The following is a 22,503-nucleotide window of genomic DNA, read 5'->3' on the forward strand; positions in this document are numbered from 1 at the left end:
AATATTTTGAGAATTGTTTTCTTGATTACATCTGAGTCAGAATCTTAAGTGATACCAGCAATGATATCCCCTCCTGTTGCTTGATGCATGTTTGAATGTTTGCCCTTTAAAGATAGCATGTGTCCCTTTTGGTGCTGCTCTTTAAACGCCAGCAAGTCTCCTGATCACTCCCTTAAGTGTAACCCTGCCATTCTGTACCTGTCAGGGGCGGGTGGTGCTGGGCCATGTTGTGCGACTCTGATTACAGGATGCATGGCCGTGTGCTGCCCTGAGCAGGAGAGCTGTTTTTCTTTTTTTTTTAATGGAAGCAGGTGCTATTTAAGGAGGTGGCTTTACCCTGCTGGTTTGTCGCTCTGTCAGTGTCCCTACTCTATTCTTTCCCGCACGGGTCGCCTCAGCATCACTAAGAGGAGAAAGGGGGGAGGGGGCATGTTTGCTGGAGGGTATGCCGGTGGCCCCCGGGGGCCTCCCGGCAGGCGCAGGTCCAGTTACTGTCCTCCTGAAAACCCGCAGATCCCCAAACCGGCTGCTCCAAGTAGCGGTGTTCGGAAGAGCAGCAGCAGTGGCAGCGGCAAGATGCTGTCCATGTCATACAGCGAAAGCATCCGTAGCGGGATCAACCGCTACCATTCGGACCAGGGGCTGAATCAGCCACCGTCTCGGCCGACAGACCAGGCTGAGCTGCAGAGACTCCGGGAACAGAGAGCTGCCGCTCAGATTAAGAACATGGAAGACTTCCTGAAAATGAATGGCTTGGCCCTGGAGGAGTGTGTGTCCTATCAGACAGGCATGAAGTACAGGTAAGAGAAGGGCAAAGCTTCCCAGGGACTGATGTACTCCACAGACCTGGACAGTGGTGGTTGCTAAGAATCAGCAGGTGAGGGCACCTTTGTGGTCAAGAGAAATGAGGGATTTGAGGGTTGGCTAAAGAGGTGTGCAGTTGTTATGGTTGTTTTTGTGAGGGTCTCAAAAATCTGTATCTTGTATTCTTGTGTTCTGATACACAAAGATTTACAAATGTGTTTCTGGGTATATCTTCCTGTGAGTATCCACTACAATCTCGCTCTATCCTCTGGTCAAGCTGCACTCATGTAAAGGTACTGGAACTCAGGTTTTATTTTAATCATCTAGGTCGATGGCATATTTGCCCAACTACATAGGAAGGGCAGGCTGCTCCATAAGGAGTTACCTGGCCCCTTAAAATCGCAGTTGTACTTTTCTTTTCCCCCTCATTACATAGACTTTGTTCTTCTCTGGCTATACTTTTCTCTTTAGTGATAATTCGGTCCCATATGAGATGTTCTGTCCCCATGTTGTCTGTAAATAACTTCAACTGTTTTAAAAGTAGAGCTTCTAGGGACCATATTTAGTGATAAGAGCAGCGAAAGCTTTGTAGATGCACCACTAACAAGGATGAAATTCTCTCTAATGTTGACAAAAAGACTTTTAAAACCTCTCTAATCTTATCTATGTTAACTCAATATGAGGAAACAAAACAGGCCATTTTATGGACCATTGCCGTTAAAAGGATGGAGCCATTGCAGGCGGCTTAGCAGCTGTTGTGAAAGCGTGGCGGACGTGGATCGCTTTCATCATACGCAGGCATGTCTGCTGTTGTTTTTGACAGAGAGCAGTGACTACCAGTGAATGCAGGTGTGGTTGACTGCTGTTACCATGACCAATTTTTAGTGTCACCTGCAGGCAGTGTTGTGTGTCACTGCTGCTGGCATTTTGCCTTGCACATAGTTGTCTTTGCTGGTTTGTAAAGCTCAGTCACTGGGTCATGACAGAATGGAGTGTAGCTTTGTATGTTGAATGGGAGGTAATGTTGTGAAGAGCCTGTTTGGTTCTTACCTTACAAACCCTACATCCACCTACAGTAAATCGATATTGGTTGCACATTAACAAAGCTATTGTCTTTGACCAGAAGAAACAAAAAGATAAGGATCAGCCTATTAAGTGGAAATGAATCTTAGTGTGAACTATGTTACATCTTTACTGTGTTGCATTTAACCATTGGTGCTGGTTGAAAACAGGGGGAATAATCTCATCTGCTGTAGCAGAGGAAATCCTCTGCCAGAGGTCCTGCTGTTTCTTGTATTTTGATCGCCTGCAATTCTGTAATTAGTGTTGCAATCGGGTCAGCAAGTACATGCAACCTCTGACTCAAACTCATCATTATTTCAGGTGTGTTGTCAGGAATGCCGGCCAGCATTACTACTAAGTTGCGTTTAACTTTTTTTTCAAATCACCTTTTACAAGAAAGGTGGAAAATTTTTTTATTTTGTATTACCGCTCCCTCTGAGATATCGTTTCAGCAAATACCCTTAGAGATCTTTTTCATGGAATGAAATTGAGTGCCATGAAGATTCAGTTTTTTTTTATTGCCAGAAAAGCATAGAATGTCTCTGTAAACAAAAACATAATTTATAGTCATTCAGTAATACATAATGACTTGTCTTTCTGCTAAAACAGGTTAGTGTGATTCCTGCCACTGCTTAAGCCCATTTAGAAATCCAAAAACCTTTCCATGTGTTCATGATCTCTGAATGACAGAGCCAGGCTGCAGGTAAAGGTGCCTGCTTGAGTTCCGTGAGTTAGAGACGAATCGTTGCGTTTACTGTTATATGTGAGATGGATGAGAGTGAGTAGATTGAATGAACACTGTTGAGGCACCTCCACTTATGCGTTCATACAAAGTCACATTTGACTATAGCTGTTACTTATTTACCATAAACCTTTGTTTCTCATAAAAAAAAAAACTTTTAGATCACACATTGTATCATTTGACTAACGTAGTTTTTCACCCGTTTGTATTAAAACGTGCAAATGTCTGTAAACCTTGACATTTGACATATTGACAACATTGTCTAGACACTTCCTGTATTTGGTGCATTTTTAGGTTTTTGTCACTAGAGGGCAGGTGGACAAAGAAAGAAGCTGAAACCACAGTCAACAGCACTTCACAAACTTAAAATAGGCAGGCTGTTCACATATTACATAAAAACTGATTAATTTCAGTAATGGCTAATCTGAGGAGAAATCATTAAAAAATATAGTAATTTTATTTATTGATTTTTTTTTTTAAAAACTGGTATGCTCTAAGAATTATCATAAAGTGGAGAGGAGCCATCAACACCTCAGTGTCAGCAGTATTGAGATACTAATTCTAAAAGGTTTAGGCTCAACATTCTAACCAAACAGAGCATTTCAATTATTTCTGCTTTATTACTAACTATCTGATCATTTTCTTTTATTTATGGCATTTTCAGCAGAGCAAGGAAAGAAGGGTTTGACTTTTACTGTCAAACTACAAACTACATTTTTCTTCAAAAATAGCTAACAAAAGTTACCAAAATAGTTTTCCATTGGTTTGTTGAGGATTCACCAACTATTTGCTGACGTTCATTTCGGTTCCAAGTCAAGAATAATAGGCAAATATGTACAATTTGAACTTTCAGATTTTCTGCCGCAAATCAATGCAAAAGCAAACAACAAATACAGCAAATGCATATAACTGGCAATAAATAGTTGAGGTTTAAGGCTAACGGAGAGCAGGTTGATGAATTAGTTGAACATTCTATAAATCAAGTTGCAGAATCTTGTAAAATTCTAAAATGTACAGAATGTTGCAATTATGGAGTTGAAATGGGATCACTGGTGCACTTGAGTAGTTTTGCAAAACAGCTGGTCTCCACTAGATGGCGCATGTTACACATTTATTAAAAAGTATCACGTTCCTTATACCCTCCACTGCACTCAGTGCCACAACGCATTCACCTCACACAATGAATGCATCACTGTTAGCACTACAACACTGTTGAGCACACTGTTCGGTTAATTTCTGGATTGCTTAGTATTGAAGCTTGAGCACGACTGGACTAAAGCATTTTAAAAGCAACCTGTCACAGCATGGCACCATGGAGGAATATTTTCTCGGGTTCTGCTTTAAAGCTCATTCTAACATGTGTTCTTAATATCCTACCCTCTCTCTCTCACAAACACACAAACACTATACTATTGACTTTGTTTCACTTATGTGTGTTTGACATGGACACAAAACCGCATCACTGAGCCCCTCTTCTAAATCTCAGCAGCACTGCAGCATGTGTGTAAACCCGGACAACTGTGACGTTTTTCTTCAGGCAATCCCCTACTCCAGAACTAAATATAGCAACAGACTCATATCTGCAGCTGGAAACAACAGAATAGGCTGCAGCCTAACCTGTTCATCTACTGTTTTACCTCGAGCCCACTGCCTCACATTCTTGCTACTAACCCCATGCCTTGTCTTTGTCCCAGGACTGTGAAAAACGTTAGGTATTTAGAGTGGTAAAGATTTGAGTTCCAGTGCTGACTTCTCTGGGTCGTCTCTGAGCTATCCCTTGCTGGCCTGGTGTGACAGCTTGTCAAAATGTTCTAGTCAGAGTGTGGGCACAAGAGGTGCGAATGCCAGAAGTTACACAATTCTGTTTTGTTTCGAACATTGTTGGATTTCAGTTTAACGGTCTCTTATTTATAGTATCTCAGCTACATGTTCTCATGGTCACAATTCATGGGTTTGTAAATCATTTTAAATTGTCTAAATTCACTTTCTTTGAATTCCCATTATGGGCTATATCACCAAATGATTGTAATAAAGTTTTGTCATTCTGGGCATTAGCATTTCCGAAATATAGCATTATGCTTTTTATTACAGTATACTTGTTACAATGTTTTTTTATTTATGTGAAGAAGACAGCACTTTGTAAGAACTGTTGTTTTCATTTTAATTTAATTTGATGCCTTTCTGCTCTTTCTTTATGTCGGAAAGTGTGTGTCAGTGGGGACTGCAAGCAGATTGCTCTGTACTCTTTATGAAATATGCAGTAGTGACAGGAGGTTGGAGGGGCTCTCCCCAGCCTCTTAGACACTCAAGTTTTAAAATTGTGCTCCTGTCACTTTGCATCCCATAAAAGTTGTTTCTCTACAACAATCAGCACATATTTCCCACACAGTCAAGTTCTAATTCTAAATAAAGTGTGACATTTTGTTAGTTTAAAAGTTCTCACAGAGCCTATGTTGCATGAACTTCAGATTAAACATCAGAATGCACTGCATTACTGTATAATTTGGCAGAAATGCTAATGCAAATTATTTTGTTGTGTGTCTTCTGGTGTTTCCTTAATACACTTAGTGCATCTTTAATGGCATTTCCTATGAAGTGATGAGTTATTTCGTGAAAACAGTCATTGCTGGCTATAGATTGTAAAGCACCTTACAATACTATTCATTTTATTATAAAGCGTTTGTTTGACCATAGGGTCGGAAGTTCGAGCGCCGCTCTTCCCGACCACGTGTCAAGTGTCCCTGGGCAAGACACTGAATCCCCAACAGCCTATTCCAATCCCCAGTCGTGCATTGCTGTACTACCACTATCAAACACTGCATAACATTAACGTTAAATACACATGTATTTTCACATGCAGCGGTGCACTTTCCAACAAGTTAATCCAACATCCATCCTTAGCCGATGCCAGCAGAGGGTGCTCTAAGGAGAGAAAAAGGTCAATGGTCTAATTAGCTTTTCAACTGAATTGTAAGGTTGCTTTGACCCTGTTTAAATAGTTGACTAAAAGTTCAAGATCACAGAGGGAGATCTGCATTTACTATGGTTTCACCTGAAGTTAGCTTCATTTTACATTCAGTTTATCTCCATTTCACTCTGTAGGTTCTACAGTTTGTGTTGTCCTTGCCTTGATCCAGAATCACCATTCTTCAACTTTTCGTTTTTTTGTCGCGTATTTTGCTTTGCTAAAACGCAAGTTTCCAGAATGATTTGTGTTTTCACAGGATTTGCGGGTTTGTCTGCAAGACCTGCCCACGCTGCTCAGTCCCTAACAGTCCCTAACGGAAGCCGTTATAGTTGGTTTGCAAATGTGTAACTACATCTAAAGATAGTCATTGACTAAATATTTAATTACAGTTATAACTAATAAACAATACATTTTCTGTATTGTCAGACAAACCAGTAATTTTGTTAGTAGAAAATTTCAAATATGCAATTTCAAATATTTTGAATTTAGTGTTTCAAATATTCAGTGCTTTCACTTGCACACAAAAGACATCATTTTATTCCTGTACTTGCAAAAGTTATTCTAATGCATTTTCTTCTCTGTTCTTCTCTAAATTCTTTTTAAATTTGTTTTTTATATTGTTTTGGGAGTTTCTTTTAAATTAAGGCTTAGGGTTCTAGATTAAGGGCCTCACTTATTAAACAGAAACACAGACAGGCATTTGCCAAACAATTGTCAGACCTATAAAGCTGTGTCCAAACAATTTCACGCAGATTACCTTTTATAAATCACAATCAGTCTTATATATTGGCCAAACAATTTTCAGCATTTTTGCACTAGCCATAAATAGCAATGCAAAATGCTCATGAATATTTATATACACGTTGTTACCATGGAAATTGGAGACGGAGAGTGTTACAGTCCAAATAAACTTTAGTGTCTTAAAGTGGTCAGATGTGAAGGTGGATGATTTAAATGCTTTGTTGCACACTATGAATTGACTGGTGAAGGAACGGGGACACTGAAACTCACCACTTGTATTTGATGTAAGTTTTTTTATTGACATGTACATAGCTGACGAATTCACACTCTCAATGTGTTAAAAATAAAAACTTGCAATGCGTGCCTCCAAACTGCTACATAGAAACATTTTTCTCATTTTCAGATTTGATGATGAATTAGGTGCCTGAGAGGTGTCAGGTGAGATGCCAGGAGGAAGCAGAGTGTGTACGTTGCGGCACTGTGGAGTCTCCAGTGTGCTCTGAGCGTCTGGTGCCCCTTTCAGCACAGTTGTTGTTTGCTGAATATGTTTGCTGAATAGATTTTGTACACAAAGCTATATGAAAGCAAATTTAAAGACAGGACAAATGATTGTGAACGCTTTTATTAAATTTACCAAAGCTTTCATAGACATTAGAATAGAAGCCATTGTCTATTTGATAATGTGCGTCTTTTACATATCACATTCCAGTATCATTCTCAGCAGTGGTTCTGTTAGAACCTAGAATAAGCACAGAAGAAAGGTTGAGTGTGGCTGTATTATTGATTTGAAGCAAAAAGTCGTAACAATCTTGCTTTAGTTCACCTCCCAACTATCTATGTGGCAAATTTCTCCAATCTGCCCTGCGGCCCCTCAGGTCCCTTCACTTGCATTAACAGATATAATTTTTTGTATTTATTGATTTTGTGGGCACAGGATGCCCATGCACCAAGAGCGAGCAGACACATCCTTCCCTTGAAATGTGTGCAGTAGAAGGCATTTCTGCCTAGCAACACTTGTCTGTGTGAACGTTCCCTTAGGTGTGACAAATGCACACAGGCAGGCGGATGAAGGATCTTCCATTGAAAAGAACAGATTATTCTGCTCCTTTCACTCACACTCTTTCTTAAGATTAGTGAGCATGCTCCCTGAGATTATAACTCAGACCTGTTTGGTGTAAGCACAGTTTGTTATTTAGATGTCTCTATATATCTCTGTGTTTTGTAATTAACATTTTTTTCCTAATTTCAAAGCATAATTATACATATTTTATCACAGTGGATCTTTAGCTAAAAGAACAGGGTTTTCTTCTGCTCCCTTTTTTTGTGACTCAGCTCTTCTGATCTGTTAGATGTGTCAGCAGGGACAGCAGAAATGACAACTCCTCCTGAGCTCTGCTGTCTGTGGGGAATCTGTCATGTTCATGTTCAGTGGAGAATTAGAAAATGTAGTATTCACTGCTCACAGATGTGAACAGTGTCTGTTCTCACTGTTTCCTCACCATTCCCCAGAAAGAGGGAAATAATATAGCTGCAGTTTACAAACTTCAAAAAACTGAGATAGATCAGCAGTAAGTAGGGTTTTATTTGACAAATGTACAGAAATACACAGAACCTTGATAAACACAGCCTATAATCAATACTATAAACATTGTTTAGAAATGGTTTATTTTCTTTCTCATTAAATTATCCACAACACAGTGATAAAACAGTCAGCCATTAGAAATGTTTAGACACAGCCTCAGGATGCTTTAAACGATAGAAACGCATTACTACATCTGTCAATCAAACACTGCCAATCTCACTCTAATCGCTTTCCATTAACTCTCTTAAGCCCTTTCAACCACTCACTTACATGCGCGCACGCACACGCACACACACTGATTTTTCTGCTCCCCCACCCTGTCCTTTTCATCCCGTTAATTATAAGTGCTGTTAAATTAAAGTCTTAGTAAGGGGAGCTTAAACCTCTATTGTATAGCTGGTCTTTTTACTTACTGCTCTTTTCTGCCTGATACACTGCCCAATCAGTCACTGTCTGTCACAAAGAGTGGCAGAGTGATACGTTTGACCTCTTCTAAACAATCTTTGGCAAAGACAGCAGTGTTGTGTTGAAGCCTTTTTCTCAATTAATGTGCAGAGAGCAGACACAGACCGCTGATCTGAGCTTTGTTGAACATTTTAAACAGAGTTGAGTTAAAAGGAGTTATTCATATGTCGTGCATGTTTCTGGGTTGGCTATTAGAAATCATAGTTAATCAAGTTTTTTAAAAGTCAGTTGATTATCTATAAATGACGCTCATGTTTTGAGGTTAGTTGATTCTGAAGGGCAAAAAAAAAACAAAACAGCCAACACAGTGAAGTAAATCTAAAAAGTTTTTTTTTTAAATGCAGAAGGACTTAAATTTCATAGTAAAAGTTGTATAAATGAGAAGAGGTTGAACTGGATATGACTGCATATCTATGAAGATTTCATATTAACTAAATTGTAGATACCAGTGTAAATTGAGGTTATCCTCAAGAGTACATACAGTAGGGATACTGGAAGCAAGTGTTTGTTAAACTAATGTGGACAGGCCTACGACCCTGCAGCAACTCCTAATGCCAGTTCATTTGCCAATCTCAGCCCAGTGGAGGTAGTCTGCCTGCCCCAGAGAGCACATTAGTAAAAGACCAAATGAGATACTTACTGTGATGATGAATGTCAAATCTTACTCCTCTGTTATTGGGAATGGTTCATGCCTGTATTTTGTCTAATCTTACTGTGTAGAATTGATTCAGAGGGGCTATTTTTAGAGTTAATACTGCCATTGTGGTGAAGGATTGCTGCTCCTGACAGTACCCCACTGTCTCTCTGTTGTCAGAGGAGATTGTAACGCTCTGTTGATTACAGTATTAAGTACAGTAGTTTTCTTCCCCTTTCTGACATTGCACTCACTAGGTGCAGAATGTGCAGTAGCTTGGTAGAGGCCAGTTGTGTGTACAACCAGGACAGACTTTTGAAACATTGTTCAATTGCATCATTGATTGCTAAAGCTTCTTCCTGATCAGGCCAAAAATAAAGAGGACAGAAGCAGTCATTTTAATTTTGCGTGTGGGAGTGCGTATGCGTGCTTCTGTGAAGTAGTTCTGCAGCCTCCTTTTTCTGCTATTGGTCGAAAGAGATATGATATTGTGAGTGAAAACATGAAACATTTTGTTTTCCTTCTCTTTCTGCACACTCCTGACAAAGAGTTTAGTTGTTGGTGAATCTTACTCAGCTGTAGTCGGGATGCGTTGAACACAGATGTATGGTTTTGTCTTCTCTTCCTCCCCCCGCATGATGAATGGAATGCAGGGCCCTATCATTGCTCTGCATTCACACAGTGATTGAGTGTCTGAAACGGATTTTAGCAGCTTTTTAGATTTTTGGATAACTGCAAATCAAGCACTTAATCAATGTATGACAGAAGGCACGGCATTGTGTTAATATGTGGAGTTGAAGGGGATGGATTTCTTCTCTTTACGCTGATTTGTTCAGCACTGCTATAAAATGTCCAACTACTAAGTTTAGTATTAACCACTCTGATATAATGTAGTTCTTTGGGTATTGTTTATTTGTTTTTCTTTGTATTGATTCAAAAAAACTTTTTTATCATAAGAAAACACTGTATTGGCTTGTGTACATTTTGGGTCACCATACTGCTTGCACCCTTAACGAAATATTACTAATTAGCAATTTAACAGCGGCACTTTTAAGGCATTATGTAAAGATCTGAGCTTCCTATTTTTAGTTCAGCATCCTTTATGGCTTATCTTGTGGCTAACAATTGATTGTGGAGTTTTACTTCAAATTTGTCCTAGCAGGCTATGATGAATGAACACAAAAAAGCTGATAGTTCAAGCCCCATACTTGATATAACAATCCTAAATACTGTGTGCCTTAAAGACTGAATAATATGATCAAAGTGTAAGCATTTATTCAGTTTTTTTTTTTTACTTTAGATTCAGTAGCAGGTCAGTGGGCAAGACACTGAACCCCTATCAGCCCATTCCCATCCCCAGCTGTGCAGTGCCGGCCCAAGCCCGGCAGAAATTGGGGAGGGTTGCGTCAGGAAGGGCATCCGGCGTAAAAACTGTGCCAAATCAATGCGGAAAATGATTCGCTGTGGCAACCCTGAAGTCACGGAATAAGCCGAAAGTGCACTTTGATGTGTCATTCAAGTTAAAACATCAGTAATAACATAAATCAATATGTTATTGATTTATGGACAACGTAAGACTGGCCTGTGTGTCTGTGTGTGTGTGTGTGTGTGTGTGTGTGTGTGTGTGTGTGTGTGTGTGTGTGTGTGTGTGTGTGTGTGTGGCAGTTCCAACACCATTACTTGTGTTCTTAAAGTTCAGTGTGCAGGGGAGCACCAGTGATTCTTTATGTAGTTCTTAATGTCTGCTGCAGTCTGTTCTTTTCCAGTTTGGTGGCTGCTCCAAACCAGACTGTGATGGAGGAGCACAGGACAGCTTCTATGACAGCAGTGTTGAACTGAATCAGCAGCTCCTGGGGCAGGTTGAACTTCATGAGTGACATGCAGATGAAACACAACTCCTTGTGCAATGTCATGACAAAACTGCTTGACTTTTATGCTTTGAGTGGAACAAGATTCGAGGTTTTCTGACAAATGACATGAAAATAAGTTTCACCAGTCATCAATTGACAGCAGGAGGTGTAGACCCTTAAAATGTCTTTGAGACATGCTCACAGTAATGCCGCCAACATTGTGAATTTTTTTTGTTTGTTTGTTTGTTCTGGGAACCATATATGTCGTCATGCATCATAGGGTGTCAGTCATATTTAATGATCGTCTCCTCTGTTTATTTGGTCCTTTGGGGCTTTTTTGTTGAATGGAATGAAACAGTTTGTCAATCTGAAGACAGTTGGCAGATGTGTCTGATGAAAATTAATAAATCATAATAAGTGTGACTGGTATGGTTTATTGGATTGAGCATATTTGTTGCTCACTGTGTTGTCATATTTTATTTAGCAGTTTTTAAACCCCTGGCATGTTTAATAATTACAGGGCATTGTTGCATGTACTGCTGTGCAAGTTTTGCTTAAGATACTTTTACAGAACACTTACGTGAATAATGATTGAGTAGAGCATATCGACTGCTAGAGTTTTGTTTGCAGGTGGTGGTAGCAGCAGGCAACAGCAGGACAAAGTGCAAGAAATATAGCATGGAACATTTTTAATACATTTAGGTGACAAATCATTCTTTGGACAATGCATACATGTGTTGCTCTTACCATGCCTATCAAACTAGTCAGTAACTGGTACATTTTCAGATACAGATGAATGAAAGAATTACACAGTGCAGTAATAAAGAAAACTAGTCACCCTTCACGTTTCAAGAGCCACAAAAAGCCACAATACTTCAATAGTTAGGTGTGTTTTAGGCTGGATAATGGTGACATATTTTGATATTGGGCTACTATTGCTTCTCTGTACCTTCTTCATGTCACGATTCGTATGGGCGTTGGAGCAGGACACAGTGAATAAATAATGGCATCATGTTTTCATGGCAGTTTTGGTGAATGCATGAATCATACCCATGATAAAGGGACACCACGACAGACTTGTGCTCTCTCATGCTCAGGTGCTCTAAGCTTGCTTACATGTTAAATACATGCTTCTGCTGTTGACACAACCATATGTCTAATGCCACAGTATGTTGGTAACTAGGATTTTTTTTAAGCTCCTCCGCTCTCTTTGTTAGAATGTGGAGCACTCCAACAACCCTCTTGAGCCTCAAGGCTTGTCTGCTCTCTGCACAAAGCATGCAACAGATTTTAGTTGAATTAAACCACCTTTCCCCTCAGGGTTCTATTTAAGTTCAGAAGACCAAAAGGTCAAAGCTCCAAGAATAGGGCTGTCAGTAAGCAACAGCCTGTTTACTGGTTTCCTTTGATGGAGTTCTCTTTTTTTGACTGCTTCACTATACATGTCTGCTCCTGATGGCATCTGTTCTAATTATCTCCTGGCACACTAGCTGGTCCACTGAGATAAGGTTCAGTATTATATTACTGGGAGTATGTTTCTCATCTACTGTCTCTTCGATCTGCAGCCACTGTTGCGTTAAGTCTAATTACTGTGGGTTTTACTTTCAACTTCCAACCATTATCTGATTTTACACTTTACACTGACATTGTGCCTATTCAGCTCAGCTAAGAATGCTTATATTGTTCATCACATCAATTTCTAATAAACATTATTATCAATACTTGACCGTTATCTTGGCACCTTTTTCCCTCTTTTCTTAACCAAACAGACTTTGTGAAAAATGTGCTCAACTAAATGATTTGTTTTACTCACTTAATTTAGTTCAGTTTGAGGGTAATGGCATATATATCTGTAGATAAAATGCAGTGTCTCAAAAATGTATTTAAAACTCTTCCCTTTCACATATACTGTCACAGATAAAGTTACATAATGAATATCACACGGGCAGTTGAACAGACCCACATGAGAGCCCCCTTTTCTGGGGCCATAGGCTATTGCAAAGTCCTGAGCACTGAGCATGCAGCATTCCCCTTTATTCCCGACAGATTAAACTATATTAAACTGTACTGCAGGGCAACAAAGCAAAAAATGCGACTACCCTTTTCTTAAGTGCTGCTGTAAACTCAACAGATTTCAATGCCTTGCTCTCTCATGCTGCTATGGCTGTCTGAATATTCCTCCTCATAGCTTCCCTTCATATCCCTCCCACCACATTCCCTCCCTCTCTCTCTGTCTCCCTCTCTCCTCCTATCTCTTGCCTGTGTGCACTGTGCCACTTTACGGTGAGCACAAGGCAAACCAATGTAAGTTTATTTCAGGCGATTGTCAGAGCTGGGGAGTGACTATGATGAGGTTGCCCCTTTCCTAACATGCAGTAGTATTCCGAAGAGCATTCAGCAGCCAGTGCAAAAGTCAAGGTGGACTCGGGGGAGATGAAAACCTGGAGCTGTATGTCTTGTTTTTTCATCGTCATCTCTTTGTATGGATATATGCACTTACCTCCGTTTCTAATGGAAATTGCAAGATTCTAAATCTGATTAATAGGTAAACGAGGAGAGGACATTCGGATGAATAGAGGAAAACTGCACAGGGAATTTCATTCAAGCAAGTTTTTCTTTTTTGGACTTGGTTGTTAAATGATTTAGATTTTTTTTAATATAATTCATTCATCTTCCACGGGAACTTAATTTTAGGTGTCTGAACTATGCAGTGATTGCAGATTTGTTTCTCACACTCATTGAGACAGATACTGTAATGGTGTTGGATTTTGGCTTCTTTTGAGAAGATTTTGTTTCACTTGATCAGCAGTCATTCAGTGTTTTAACATATTCTGAACTGCCTCCCCCTGCCACTACTCTGCACTTCTTTTTATGTTTTTTTTTTTGCTTTTTGACATTACTGATTTACTGCACAGTTTGTCAGTCTGGATTTGGAGTAGTTGTTTCTGCAGTGTGACCTGCCTCAGGGTCTTTAGTCCATTCTCAGGCTTTTCACCTCTGGGAATTTACCTCGGCTGATTTAGCCAGGTCTTTTCTGCAGTTGCGACAGTCAGTCAAACGGCAGGATGCAGGTGTCACTAGTGTGCACAGACCATCGTGGGGGGGTGAACCGTAACACGGAGGACAGACTAAACAGACAGAACACTAACAGCCCCAACACAGGCACCCGCAGCAAGTTCAGAGCGGTGGCGATGGTGGCTCGCAGTCTTGGGCAGCTCTCTGTTCAGAGTGTTCCTTCCTCCAGTGAGCAAAGCATGAAGACTGGCATGAAGTATAGGTAGGATGTGTAAAATGTGTTAAATGGTCACTTTAAACTTGGCCCCAAAACTTTCAGATATATATGAGATATTCTGGGATTTTGAGAGATCTATTACTGGAGTATTTGCCACCTTGTAATTCTAATTATATTGATGGTTGTCACAGCCTTGGTGGTTGGCATGCGCTGTAATTTGAATTTAGTTAGTGGCTATTCATGTCTAATCTGCTGTGTGCAGGAGTGGCACAAACAAGCACTTCAAAGTACAGTAAGCTGTATTTGTTAGCTTGAAAGGGGGAACTAATTGGTATTTTCCCAGATTAGTCTTCATATCTCTGCATTTTGTTTTTAAACATATACACCAGAATTATTCAGTTGCATCTCCTTCATTAAATTTAAATATTTATTAGATTTTACTATTTGAGTCAAGTCAGACTCTCTCAGACTTGCAAGACAACCAAACCTTGACATTTTGGATAATGACTACTTTTAGCCCACAACAGTGTATGTTGATATGGTGTATTGAATATTTAACACCTCTTTAATCAGTGGAGTATTACGTGGTTGCAGTTTTTAGCTATTTTGCTATCATTTTAACATGACGAATGGAAGAAAATATTTAGCCTGTTTGTGTGTAGGAATCCCGAGAAGACTGCCTTCGTTTACTACTATGTCCCATATTGACATTTCAACAAAGGGTAATGTAAAGAAAAATTTTTTATGAAATGCAAATGCGTGTTGTTTTGTGGTAACACAATTATTCAAGCTTTAACACAAGGGCTGAAAAAGGCAGAGGAACAGTTACGAAGTAGACTTAAATTAATTTAACCAGCTTCTTTCCAGCTGTCATTCAAGTACTTTTCATTCCATTCACCTACTCGCTAAAGAAAGTTGTTTAGCATTACATTTTATTTAAAAGTTAAAAGCTTTCACCAAATATGTGCACGTACTGAGTATGCATTTCTTACTACCATTTTAATTAAACAACTAGTAAGTTATAATTTTTTATAATATACAGTAGTCATACAGTAGCCCACAGACATGCTGCCTGATATTTATTTCTACACACACACACATACATGACATTATTAGAAGATATTTTCTTAGAAATTAACACTGAGGTTAAGGAAACGCTGTATCCATCATCAATGCAGTTGTCTGAAAGCACAGCAGGAGGTGTAGACCCTTACAATACAGTACAATAATTTTCAGCATCAAGAGCTAGCGGCTGTTTGTGTTCCTTTCTTCTATGCTGTAGTCCACAGTATATAAGGGACTCTGTGTTTGTGATTCAGACTTCTATGTGATGTAAACTGAAGGTAGTGCACCTCTAAATGCAGCATGGGGTAGAGAGATTCATGCACTAATGGTACAATATAGTGTTGTAGTTTAGAAGAGAGAGGAATAAAAAGAAAAGGAGAGGGTGGAGGAGGGAAAGGGAAAAGCACTAAACTTAATGGTGGTGTAGGCACTATGGCTAAAAGAAAGCACAGTAGGCTGGAGTGATCTATGCTTGTGTCACTGTATCTTTACAAGCACCCTTCCTAGAAATTAAGCTTGCAATCCCTTCAATATGACCATGTAGTTCACATCTATTCACACCTGAACATATTATGTTTTTCTCTTAAATTATTTTTTTCCCCTTTTTCCAGTTTGCTAACTGAAGATGTTAGTTGTTTTATAACATTACACAGTTTAATCTCTTATCCATTCAACAAAATGTTTTACCCTTATCCACACTGCTGTTACCTAGAATTGAAGCCTTGAGCTTAAAATTACGTTTTATAAAAGTATGGGCTATGTAAGTCTAGGTAAGTCTGTGGGCTAGCTTGGAAGTGACCTAGCCCACAAGCCTAGGAAACCATCAAAGTGAAAATCTTTTCAAGTTACTGTATGCAGAGATGGCAGCAGCTTTAGTGGGCTGTCTTGCCACAGGGTAAGCTGTTCTGTAATGTGACACTGGGTCTGCCTGACATGACTGGTTAAAATCATCTAGCTCAACTATGAAAGCCCACACCACATCCAAGGAATGATTAAATGTCTTCAGTCAGGACTGAATTAATGGCTGCACACAAGGTGGCCTATGATTATGTAAAATAATTTTACTCAGGGAATGAAAGAATATCTTTGAGATTAGACAGGCAGTGCAGGCAAGGAGAAAATCCAGTAAGAGCTCTGCTTTTCACAGTACAATATCAGGCCTTCTGTCAAGAAACCAAACCCAGGCAGGGTCAAGAGCCAGTTTTATTTTGTTAGACGTAGCAAATCAACTGTTGCAAAGTAGTGCTGAGGAGGATAATAACAAGACTTCATATTTTCAGTTGGCTACTTTTTTGCTTTATTAAGGCAAACTATAAGAACTAACTGTAAACTGCTGTGGATAACATTTTTTGTTTTAGGAGGTGTTTTTATTTTTTGCAAAGCACAATATTGTTCTTCGCCACAATTTGTATTGGCTGCAAAAAAAATCTGCTGTGTTGCACTCAGTATCATTTACTGCAGTGGCCATGTAAATCAGAGCTGACTCACCTCCTCCCCTGATGTGAATCTACTAGTAACTCGCCATAGCCCAGACTGTCAGTAGGATTCCTCTCATCTCTGGAGGTTCACTTTTGATTGTAAAGTTGACGGTGAATCACAGCCACAGTAAATAGCTGCTGGCAGTGTTACATAAGTGGGTGGCATTTAAATCCCACTACTGTGTTGTTGAGGCTGTGATCAAAAATAATCAATGACAGAGATGAGATATGCCCTGGTTTTTTCTTCATTTAATGCACCTTGAGGTTCACTAAATTTGGCAGATGGCAGAAATAACAAGTAGAGAATTGTGAGGGTAGCATCAAAGATTTACAAATGTAAATTGCTACATTTACACATTAGTTTACAGCTTTTAAATTAACTGGTGTGTTGTTAGCTGCACATTGTTGCAGAATGAAAAATAAATGAGTGGTTCTTCTTTAACAATATTTTGTAATACAAATGCACAAGCATGCATTGCTCAGGCTGGGCGACAAAAGTTGTGGGTGTAAAATTTAGGGCGCTGTGAGTGTGGGTGCATGCATGCTGGGACGTTTTCCTGCATTGTGAGGGTTTTCTTTATCAGGGAGCCAGCTTTCCACAGCCTGCACTCCCCCTTAAAATATGAATCATAAATACAATGTGGTATTTGAACACACCACACTTAGTCAACTTAGATTTAAGGCCACACTAGCCACTTAGGTGCAATCTTAAATGTACGCAGAACATTTGCCATCTGTTTGCTCTGGGCATGTGGAGAGAAATTGTGAAACAGTGTATGGTTAATTTATCAATGTGGGCTTGTGTTTTACTGTATGTGCTGAGGTTTTGTGTGTGTATACGTTGATAAGCATATGTGCATGTTGTTATGTTAAAGGAAAAAATTAAGGCAGCTGTTCTTTCTTTGCCTCAGTGATAGTTTAATTAGAGCGTGTGTGGTGGTAGTGTGTGTGTGGGGGGGGGGGTGGGGGGGACATGTATCTATGCACCGTTAATTTCTCTCTTCATTTTATTTTCTTAAATACTCCGGAAAAAACCTAAATGTATTCATTCTGTTAGATACTACCAAAAAGTATATAACATACACTATACTACACTATTGTATACTATATATAACATAAGCTTGCTTAACTCAGTATATTTGTTGTAGTCAATCTGTTCCATATTGTATTTTACTGTTTGAGGAAAGTATAATGCCATGCACAAAGCTTACATGTGATATTTGGATTTTTGGACTGTATTTTATTCCAAAACATAGGTTTAGTCCAGTTGTGGGTTCAAATGCTCCATACATGGCTTGTAAAACCTGTCACTGTGTGCCTTCACGTTGCAAATAGAAGATGGGATTACATTTATAAATTTGCACTGAATCACCAGATTTGTTTTGACAATGAAATTTGTGTTCAGCTTTTCTTCGTGCATGAAGGAACTTGGACTGTGTGTTACGTAATGTGTAAGGCAGTTATTGAGGAAAAAATGAAGCACAAATGTATGTAAGGCTTCAGCTCACTTCAGAAAGTAGAGCACAAGACAGCAGGTAAAAATCCCAGCTAGCCTAATGGCATCATGCTTAGCCATGTGTATTATGAATATTTAACCTCACCCTTTTATCACCAAGACTGTCTTTTACAAGCAAGTACAACAAGTACACCTTGGGCCCTTCATGCAAAAACTCTCTGTTAAGCATTTTTTGATTTAGGCTTAAACAATTATATTAATTATTAATTAATATTTTGTTTTCTCATGCAGCTGTTTGTTTGTAGGTACAAAATATAAAAGATCTTTACAAAATATCTTATACAATTCTGCCCAAGCTCAAAATGATGTCCCCAGATGTCTTATTATGTCTGACTAATGGTCCAATATCCAATGATATTCAGTTTAAGTAGTTTAGAGTGTTTGTGATATTTTAAAAGACATTTACATTTGTTTACATTTTTTGCACACTACTATTTTTTGGCTATGATCCTCAATGTAATAAATGTGTCTGGATTTTAGAGCTCAGCAAAGTTTGACATGTAAGAGTACATTTAACCATTGAAAACACTTTGAATCCCCCACAGGTTCCAGTGCCTGCCCCCCCACCTCCACTCAAGCCCCCCCCCACCCCCGCCACTCACCCCTCAGCATATAGCTGAAGATTTTCCATCCCTGTGGGCGCTGGCAGATTTATCCCCAGAAAAGAGCCTCTGCAAATGCCCAAGTTAGAAGACAAACAAACTCAGCCTTAGGAAATCCCTCTGAGTCAATAATCTGTTTATGATTTAAAAATTGATACATAAACTTCCACTGACAACTGACTTAAAGTGCTTCAGTGCCAGTGGCTTTGAATTTCTGGCTGATGTATGTATGAAGCTGTTTCCATACTCTAAATAAAATCAAATTTGAGAAGTTCTCAGGCTGCTGTCAGCTATGACACTGCAAGCAGACATCTGTATAATCAGAGTATAATTGAGCATGATTACGTTTAACAGCTTTCAATGGAGAGAGGGGATCTTATGAGTTACAAGGAGTAGAAATTACTGAAAAGTTCCTCAAAAGTAATACAAATAAAAATTCAACATACTCCCCTTAAAAAATGTGCAGATAACAAGGCTGAAAGAATTTTAGCAACCATTACTTCAACTAGATATTTTTTTTATATCTTTCTGTATAAACATGTACGTACTGAACATAAAGTTGCTGCTAAATGTGTCAATTAGTTACAAAAACATGTAGAGTGTGAGCTGAAAAAGCTAAAAGAGTTTGTCGGTAATAGTAGTTAGTTTGGACATTTTAGGAAATTGGTTTAATTACTTGGTGAAATAAAGATAAGATCAAGATCCACTCTTGTGTTAGTATGTACATTAAGTATTAGTCTAGAACCAGGAACTGCTTTAGGAGCTTTATACTGTATATGCTTCTTCCAGTCTGAACAGATCCAGGGTAGCTGCGTACCCGGTTTCCTGTTGTCATGCTGAGCCGAGCTAATCATTTCTTGGCTCTAGCCTTATAGTTTTTTTTTTCTTCTCCATCTTTTCATCTAAAATGCTGCGAAAAAAGCAAATTAGTATATTACCCAAAAATACCAATACCAATTTCATTTTCACACCACAAAAGTCTTTATCCTTTCACCTGCACTTAGAGCTTATCCTTGTATTTAATCTTGTGCTGTATATGATGCATCTTTTTGTTTCGAGTCACTGAAAGAGGTGATCCAGCTGGTAAAAACGGCACCACCATTCAGGATTTCTACCCTGAAGTGAATATTGAGGTAAACAGTAAGCTAATTGTATAAATAGGATTAGCATGCTATATGACAGTAAAGCTTCAAATTCTACAGAGAAGCAGAAAATTACATTTAAATTTTAGAATCAACCCTAAGCAGATTTTCAGGGCAAAGTGGCTCCTCTCTGTAACCCCATTCCTCTCTCTTTTCCTTTAAGTAGAATGGATGATACTTAAACCTGAATGTAGGAAGAAACCACCTGCAGCCAACATGATTCAACGTGTGTTTTTTCTCAAGTTGAAGCTATGGATGAGGTTGTATTAATAGTTCTGCTTAGTGAACAAATATCTCAGCATGTTCTACTTTACAGCTCCGTGACCCTGTTTGCTCATTCATCACCCTGTCCTGTTCTGTCTGCTGACTTCACTCTGACTTTAAGCCCTCGCTCCCACATTGTCGGCCTACTCCATTCCTCTACTTTTTTCTGGCACTTGGCTCTCAAATCTTACATACACATTCTACTAAACCACAGACAGATTTATCAGTATCGAAGTGATGTTTGGGAAAGAATCAATTGCTCTGAATCTTCTCAACCATAGTTTTAAAACAGTTACAGCTAATTTAGACTGAAGTCATCACCAATTCACTTCCCAGGGATTTGTCCTATTGTGGCCAATTGATGTGTTTTTAGTTTTTAGTGTGTGGTCAAGTTAAACAGCAAAGGATTGTTCAGTAGCTGGTTGAACACAATATATTTTGGACAAACATTAGCCTTTTTTTTTTTTGCTTGTGACCGTTGCACAGCACTTTCACACATTTGTACTTAAGTGATGCCATAGAAATAAAGCTTATTATTGATAATAATTTGAGACAATTGGCAAAGATCAGAACAATTTAAATAATTTCTCTGGCCTTATAGGTGGCCCTCTACTTATGTTTGTTTTTTTAATTAATAATAATAATAGTAATTACTTAATAATAGTAAATAATAATGTGTGTGTGGCAGGCTGAATTTGTTTTATATAAATTCTTTAATTGTAGTCTCAAAAATTATTTGAAACAATTGCAGTGTGATACTATGACACTACAACTCCCATGAGCACTGCATGCACTCAGTATTTGCTCGTTGATTCATTGCCTATCGCCTTGTGCTTCTGTGCTAGTGACAGATGACACACAACACCGTGTGGTGCAATAAATCACAAGAGATATGTTGTGGCACACAGGTGTAACAAAACCTGGAGATAGACCTGTCACAATAATTACTTTATCGACTTATTGAATGATGTATGGACATGAATTTGACTTTGTTTGCTGACCTTGATATTGTTTTTGCAGAGCACCTTAAGCCAAATAGTCTGTGACAGACACTAAGCAAGCAATCAAATCAAAGCTGATATTTCTCTGTACCCGTCTCCTACCCAGGATGGTACTTGAAGCTGAGTTCTTTGATGTAATGAAACTGTCTTAAGGAAATAATGTATTTCATTGTGTCTCTAAAATATTTTTACAGGTGTCACAGGGTCATTACAGTGGCCTAAAAGAGGAGCGTGTCACTAAAATGATGCATTTATTATCTGAATAAACTAAAAGTATGTTGCTGTTAGTTGTAAATGCACAATGTTCGTTTTGGTCAATCACGAGTTTCAATGTTAAGGTCATGTATAATACCTGAAAGCAGCTCGTAGCTTCAGCTAGTCATTTGTTAAATGATCTTGAGTGGAAATTTTAAAGTAGAGGAAATTTAAAGTAAATTGTCTGCACTTATATAGTGCTTTTCTGCCTATTGGCACTCAAAGTGCTTTACACTGCTTCTTATTCACCCATTCACACTCACAATCACACACGCACATACACCGATGGGGGAGCTGCTATGCAGCTGGCCAACACTCACTGGGAGCAACTAAGTTGGGGTTCAGTGTCTTGCTCAAGGACACTTCGACATGTGATTGGAGGAGCTGGGGATTGAACCAAGATTGGTGAGATTGGTGGACAACCGCTCTACCTTCCTGCGCCACAGTTGTCCAAAGCGTGATTATCAAGAGGAAACAATATATTAGCTTTTACTGGGAAAAAAAACAGTTTAAATACTTATGGACTAACCCTGAACATAATTTAACTGCAGGTCACAACTACACAAAAACAATTTAGGTTACTAAACCTACCAAAGATTCAAAAATTTAATTATTAATAAAGATATTTGGGGGAGGCAGTGGCTCAGTTGATAGAGTGGCCAACCTGTGACCATAGGGCTTGAGGTTCTTCTTCCCCCACTCTTACTGACCACATGTCAAAGTGTCCCTGGCAAGAAACTGAACCCCAACAGCCCATCTCCATGTCCAATCTGTGCCAAATCAAGGAGGAAAAAAAAACATATTAATGAAGATGTTAATGCTGAGATTTCAAATGAATTAGTGTCCTGTTCCTCTTTCACATGTATTGATCCTCATTCCATCCCACACACATCTATCTTGCCGCTTTGTAAATGGCACAGCTATTAAGTTAAGTAGGAGGAGCTACAGTGAGCAGTGCCTGAAAGATGTGATCTTTAAGAGGAAAGGAGAAAGATGTGGCAGTGTCTGTCAAACTGTAATGCTGAGAGAGACTTGGCTTCACTCTGGTACAGTGCCCTGCGGTCTTCTAGAGCTTTAGTGGAGAACATTTACAAGAGCAT

General features: G+C 39.0%; 1 protein-coding gene across 6 annotated transcripts in view; it reads left to right on the plus strand.

Moving 5' to 3' along the window:
- The window catches only part of kcnab2a (potassium voltage-gated channel subfamily A regulatory beta subunit 2a), a 79,045-nt gene that overhangs the window by 35,921 nt on the left and 20,621 nt on the right, over positions 1–22,503 (plus strand). The window contains exon 1 of one of the 6 annotated variants that reach the window (XM_067504972.1): positions 562–800. The exons of 3 other annotated variants lie outside the window; for them this stretch is intronic. In XM_067504972.1, the coding sequence (XP_067361073.1) occupies positions 577–800 (224 nt within the window). In that variant the 5' untranslated portion in view covers positions 562–576. Of the gene's footprint in view, positions 1–561; positions 801–13,142; positions 13,298–13,448; positions 14,126–22,503 lie in introns of those variants that run through there. 2 more of the 6 variants (XM_067504977.1, XM_067504973.1) reach the window with 2 other exon arrangements.

The sequence above is a fragment of the Channa argus genome, chromosome 5 (assembly GCF_033026475.1).
Source record: "Channa argus isolate prfri chromosome 5, Channa argus male v1.0, whole genome shotgun sequence".
Taxonomy (NCBI): Eukaryota; Metazoa; Chordata; class Actinopteri; order Anabantiformes; family Channidae; genus Channa; species Channa argus.